Raw genomic sequence first — 6000 nt, forward strand, 5'->3', positions numbered from 1 at the left:
TCGCCTTGGTCGAGCCCTCGCCACGTGCCACTAATATCCACTGCATCCCCGACAAAGTGCGTGCACTCGGGAAAAATCTAGTATGTATGCCGTTTTTTGTAGAGGTCTGCATTTCATTTTCCCTTCCTGAAACGGAAAATCTAATGTAGTGCTGCATACATTGCGATAATATTTTACCAGTTGACTGTCTTACACAGCCGCTGATGATGGTAACCTCGTACCACAACATTTAAATGGTGACATTTCATTCGTTACTATTTTTCTGTCTTTGTATGAAATTTAAATTTTAAAGAATTGAATCTCTGGTTGACTGCAGCACCCTTCTTAAAACGGAAAGTTTTAGTACCACGGGCTTAGTTCTTAACCTTGATGGATTGGTGGAAGCCTTTGGTTCATTTAGTCTACTATTTTTCAGTGTAGTCGTGTTTTGCCTGAGTATTTTTCTGACAGTGCAGCTGGGCAGGGCTTAGCTGGTGTAGCGTGGCAGTTCGTCGGTGTCCCAAAGGACTCGAGTGACGTGCGCCGGGCGATGTGCAAAAACGAGCAGAAAAATTGAATTATGCGCTTGCGGTGCTTCCTTCGAACCCCTGGTTCGAAGGCAGAGTCTGCCTTTAGAACCTGCCCTACCCTGAAGCCAAAGTCCCACCCCGCCCATCACTCGTTTCGGGCAATCGACAAATATTTTGTTATTTGCACATAAACATATTTATCGAGTTTGGGTTTGGTTTTCCTTTCGCTTGTTTCAAGTGCGTACGCGTACCAGAAAAGCGGAGAAATGGGAAAACGGGAGGGAAAGAGTGCTGGGTACGACTGCACCCACGGGTGTTTTGTTTCACCCGTTCGCCCGTCAAAAATTGTGTAAATATGTTTATCATTTCCACTTGCCCGGCGCACTTAGTGCTGAGCAAACAGACGATCCACCCCGCTGCCAGGACCTCAAAGTCCCGGTGTCCCGGTGTCCTGGTGTCCTGTGCCCCGACTTCTTCCCAACGCACTTGTCGCTCAACCGCCGGCCGCGTGTCCTTCGTTAGCAGTTCTTGTGTGGCTTTCCTATTAACGGGCCCACAGCCCGAACCACCCCGAATCCCACTCCAAGTCCTCCAAAGCGTATCCGTTTTCGGTTTGCTCCTCCTTCCTTCCTTCCTTCCTTCCTGATTCCCCGCGATTCCGGAATGGGTTCCGGCAATTGTTGCCTTTGGCTTATGTAATTTGTCATAATGTCAACAGGCGCAGATCACGCAGTACGAGCAAACACTTCACTCGAGAACTGATTGTCGATTGAAAAGGCTGAACAAAGTTAGCGAGCCCATTCGTAGCTGAAAAGTGATTAAGTAGATGACTTTTTGAAGGAGCTCAATTCGGTTTGAAAGATCTCTCAGTGTGTGCATTTTTGTAAGCCTGATTTGCCTGAGGTCAATATTTTTACAACCCAAGGAAGTATACTAAATAGAATAATAACTAAAGTCTTTTGCTTAAAATGGGGGTTGAAGCCCTTTTATTTTCCATTCTGGACATAGACTTAGGTTGGTTCTGAAAATATTATTATTTTAATGATAATTTGTAATAGCAATGTGCTATTAGATAGATCACTGGTCAATTCCCGCAACTCCCCATGAACGTTCTGAATGTCCTCCCCACTTGCTCGAGTATTGGCATTAAGATGGTCGCAGATCTCCCAGAGAAAATCCGCTGAGGGAGAGTTGTAAGGATACGGGATGCTGGCATGCAAACTAATTTGTAAAAGGAGCTCGTATACAGATACTCTTTGGTAGCCACTCTCCGTGGTGTAACCTGATTTTTGGGACTCGGATTCATCCGATTCAGATGAAGATCGCGATTCTAAACATCATGAGGTCATCGCCTGATTGACTACTTATTCGTTATCCGGAAATCGCGATTTTGGCGATCCCAGATGTCTTGTTCTGCTGGATTCCGTAGTGATCTTGGAGTGCGATCGTTCCAGGCTACTTTCCTTAACTCTGGATTCCATCACAATCGGATAAACCTCTTCTACCTCATGCACCTAATCCAAATCAAGATCGTAAAGTTGGGAAAGATTTGTTTCCAAATCAGCTTTGCAATCGAAGTCTGTGCTGGTGCCAATTTCCCCAGTAAAATCGGTTTGAGTATACGAGTTGAATGTCTTGAATATTTTGGCCAGATCGCGGCGAAAGACGTTATAGGCAGTCAAATTGATATCGGACATCTGTGGGAAAAGGGTTCTGTGTTAACAGAAAACTAATCTATATTGAAATGCTCTTGTCCCTTACATTTGTTTTTTTTTAATTTTGAATTTTGGACCTAAATTGGTGCCTTTGATGTATGCAAACAGGGGGGAACGGAATGTGAATGGATTATTGAGATGAATTTGACAAGTATAGTAGGGCTTCTTTGTTTATTATAAGAGCTTCCATTAATCTATAATTATGAAACCATATAAAACAAAGTTATGTAATTGAGTTAGTAATGCAAAATGGCTTCTACGGCCCTGCTTAAATAGAGCTTCCAATGAGAACTGATATCCCATGCACCTTCTATACGGATTTTGTTATTTTTTCAAAGGCAGAGCTCTACAGGAAAAGCAGCTCCCCCTGGGGACATCAATATCTTATACCTTCTCGGTGACCCCAATACCATTGGAGTCCGCTGTCTGTGGAGCACACTTTCAGCATTTTTCATTGCGGCAAAAACAAGAATGAAGTCCCGAATGGAAGGTAAAATTGTGGGTCTATCCGAGGGCCCCCTCCAAAGTCTGGCAAACAAAAGCAGGCCCAGAGCCAAGTTGAGAAATCAGTTGATTCTGTTATTTTTCCCGGTTATTGTTGGCTTTTCGTTGCCGTCCGCTCCGTTCCTTTATGGCGTCCACATAAATCATTTTTTCGCCATTTTTCCGGATTCGGGTGGCTGGAGGGCGGGGGGCTGAGATGGGAAATGGCGAGCCTCCCTGCACATTCCCACCTCCTGCATATTTGATGGCTTTCTGGGTCTGCGCTTAGCATCGACGACAGCTTTTTGACTAGCCAACTGCCGGCTGGCAGGTAAGCCAAGCGACCTCCCCACCATTTTCCAACCACCCACCTTTCGCATTTTTCTTGTCCTATTTTTTGGGAGTTTGATGCTCCCCCTTGGAGAGCTTTCTTTTTTCGGGGGTTGAAGGCGAATGTTCAAGTTATGTTAAGTAAATAATGGGGCGTTCATATGACGCAGGAAGCGTGGGGGCGTGGGTTTTTTGTTGGGCCCGTCCTTTGCTTTTTTCACTTTAGCAGGAGGGTGTACACAGTCATGTGTGTTTTGGGAGCCAACTGTTTACTTTTATATTTCTTCACTGCTTAATAAAATAAAATAGGAATTTCGCTTCGTAAAAAGAAACGGCACACAAATGGTTGGGGACGTCGGCTGAGAACGGAGAGACATCTGGGACTAGCTTTGGTCAGGAATATTCAGGTTGGCCTTAAAGAATATATTGAATGGAAAAATAATTTTTTTAATATGGAAGTAGTATGTTTTTGTTTTGTTGTTTGTGTGTATATTTTAATAAAATTGAAGATTCCTTGTGTTAGTTGGTTTAGATCTTTTACTAATGAGTAATACACCATTTTCCTTAAATAGTTTGGATTAAAGGACTGGAAAATAGAAGTTGAAGTAATATTTATGTATTTATTCCAACATTTATTTGGTTTCCACTTAACACGACGCACAAGTTCTGTGTATTTCGCAAAGGAAGAACTTTTTTCGCTGCTTTGAAGTAAACAAGTGGAATGTATGAAAACTTTTCGCAGCTCTGTTCATATATAAGGATAGATATTTTTCTATATGTATATTGTATATAGAGAGAGATATATATGTCGGTGTTCTAGACCCCCCTTGAGTGTGTTTGTGGAGTGCCTGTGGCGGGCCAACAAGACAACACTGCGTTGTTGCAATGCCGTATGTAACTGTAGTGAACTGAATATTTTTGTATTTGTGCAGCACACTTTAGGAGCCACGTTCCACTTCCCCCGTGAAAAACCCCAGCCAGAGTTCTCCAGCCACTCCCCGTTTGGCAGCTGGCAAAAGCTGTCTCAGTGCTGCTCTGGCTTCTATAAAAAACAATATCCCGCAGCGAACTTTATTAAATTACACGATTTTGACAGTTAAGCAACAACCAGCCCCTCCGAAATGTACCCACTTCCTACCCTCTTGTGGAAATCATAATTTTTCTTATTTTATGTAATATGCTCGAAGCTGCCAACAACCCGGAGACGCCCGGAGTAACATCCGCATCCTCGATGCCGCACCCCATCCACCGCAGGACTCTCTAGCAACGTGTTGGGGTTCAGGAGCTTTTTGGTATTCCTGAGGGGCCGGTTTAGGCAAATACGAGTCGAAAACGCTGGCAATAACAAAGTGTGCAGAGATACAAATTCCTATTTTATTTAATTGTCATACCCTTGCAGAGGGTTTTATGACTTCTTCAGCCACTATTTATGTATGCCATCTGCAGACTTAACTGTTATATACAACGTTTAGTAATCTATTTATTTGCGCCCTTTTAATACATGTTAATTTTTTCTCATTTCGATTTTAAATTTTAAAATAATTCAGAATTTTAGAATAACAGTACAATTTCAATTTACACAAACTACAAGTATAATAATTTAAACAGCAAGAAGTTTAGCTGTAGTCCACCCTCTGGACTATCAGATACCCGCTACTCTGTCAACTTTCTAGCTGTCATATTCAACATGTAGTTAAGCATTTCACTGTTATAAATAACAATATACCATTTAGACAGGGTATTTCGACATTTGCCTGGGAGACTGGAAAACCTCCAGGGCGCTTTTTTTACTTTACGCAATCCAAAATCCTGGCAACAGCAACACAGTTGGTGGAACATTTTCGTGGTCTCAGCCCCCGGGGCAGGTATCGATACAAGAAGGGGGAAAGAAGGGATGGGGAGTACCCTTGGTAGCCGGGTTGGATACCTACTACTTGGTGGTTTTATCATTCCGCAATTAGCGCACCCATGTTCGCTCCCGCTTATCATCGTCTCCGGACTCCGGAGCAGTAGCTTCGGGTTTGGGGGATATCTTTTTGCTGCTGGGTGTAAATATTTGAACGGCATTTCAGTCGATACCTTGAACATTGATAAGGCGTGCGCGGCGGTATCTAAGTACCAAGTATCTGGGTATCTATAAATACGCACTATGAATGTGCACTCTTCTCGTTTTCTATTTCGATGGGCCCGTTGTAGCTTCTTGGGAGCCCGTGTTCCTGCGGTTATCGTCGTCTGGTACAAGATTTGCCCATTGAGGAGGCAACACAGTTGTCGACACTCTGTTTCACCGGTTACAAGGTGGGCACCTCTTGCTCAGGTAAAAAGATATAAAACAACACACACCGAATGTACCTGTACCAGTTGATAAGACCAAACACAAAACATGAAACAGAAACTGTGTTCCAAAAGCAGTACGAGTGCCAGTAACAAGAATGTGTGGGTTTGCTTGCCAATATGTCTGTGCAGGGGGAAGGAAGTGATTTTTATGGTTTTATTGGTAAGAGGAAGCCCTCAGCATTTACCCCGGCAGCGTTAAATGAGGCCTATTAACATGAATCCGGCGGATAATGCACACAATTTTTCCCTTTCATACCGACCACCCCAGAGAAGTTCCACCCCCACTCCCAAAACTGGCATGGAACCACCCCTTTGGTGGCGGTGCTTTCATGCTCTTATTTTATCACTGATTATTTTCCACATCGCTATGCTCTTTGTCTTGCTTCCCGGACTCCTTTGTCCGGAGCATATCTAAACAGGTGGTCCCAGCAGGTGGCTACAAAGCCGGCATCCTTTGTCCACGGCCCACCATCCATCTCTCTAGTCCATTTATGCAGTATTTACCTTTGAATCAAGTCGGGATATAGTTGTTTGCATTTTTGATTCCATCTTTTTGTGCTTGTGTTTTCTTTGGCCAGCAAAGTCAACCGCACATCATTAGCAACGCAAATCGAAAAACTCTGACA

The 6000-nt window shown here is 43.5% G+C and overlaps 1 protein-coding gene across 1 annotated transcript; it reads right to left on the minus strand.

Moving 5' to 3' along the window:
• Positions 1 to 1702: 1702 nt before the first annotated feature.
• Positions 1703 to 2405, minus strand: LOC122612955. The gene is made up of 2 exons (XM_043786880.1): positions 2271 to 2405; positions 1703 to 2206 (listed from the first exon to the last, which is right to left on the minus strand). Exon 2 carries the CDS (start codon positions 2204 to 2206, stop codon positions 2024 to 2026), a length of 183 nt encoding a protein of 60 aa, XP_043642815.1. The 5' UTR covers positions 2271 to 2405; the 3' UTR covers positions 1703 to 2023.
• Positions 2406 to 6000: the final 3595 nt, after the last annotated feature.

Source organism: Drosophila teissieri, chromosome 2R (assembly GCF_016746235.2).
Source record: "Drosophila teissieri strain GT53w chromosome 2R, Prin_Dtei_1.1, whole genome shotgun sequence".
Classification (NCBI taxonomy): Eukaryota; Metazoa; Arthropoda; class Insecta; order Diptera; family Drosophilidae; genus Drosophila; species Drosophila teissieri.

Coding starts and splice junctions, on each gene's coding strand:
- LOC122612955 (XM_043786880.1), bottom strand. CDS start 2,206: ATGTCCGATATCAATTTGACTGCCTATAACGTCTTTCGCCGCGATCTG.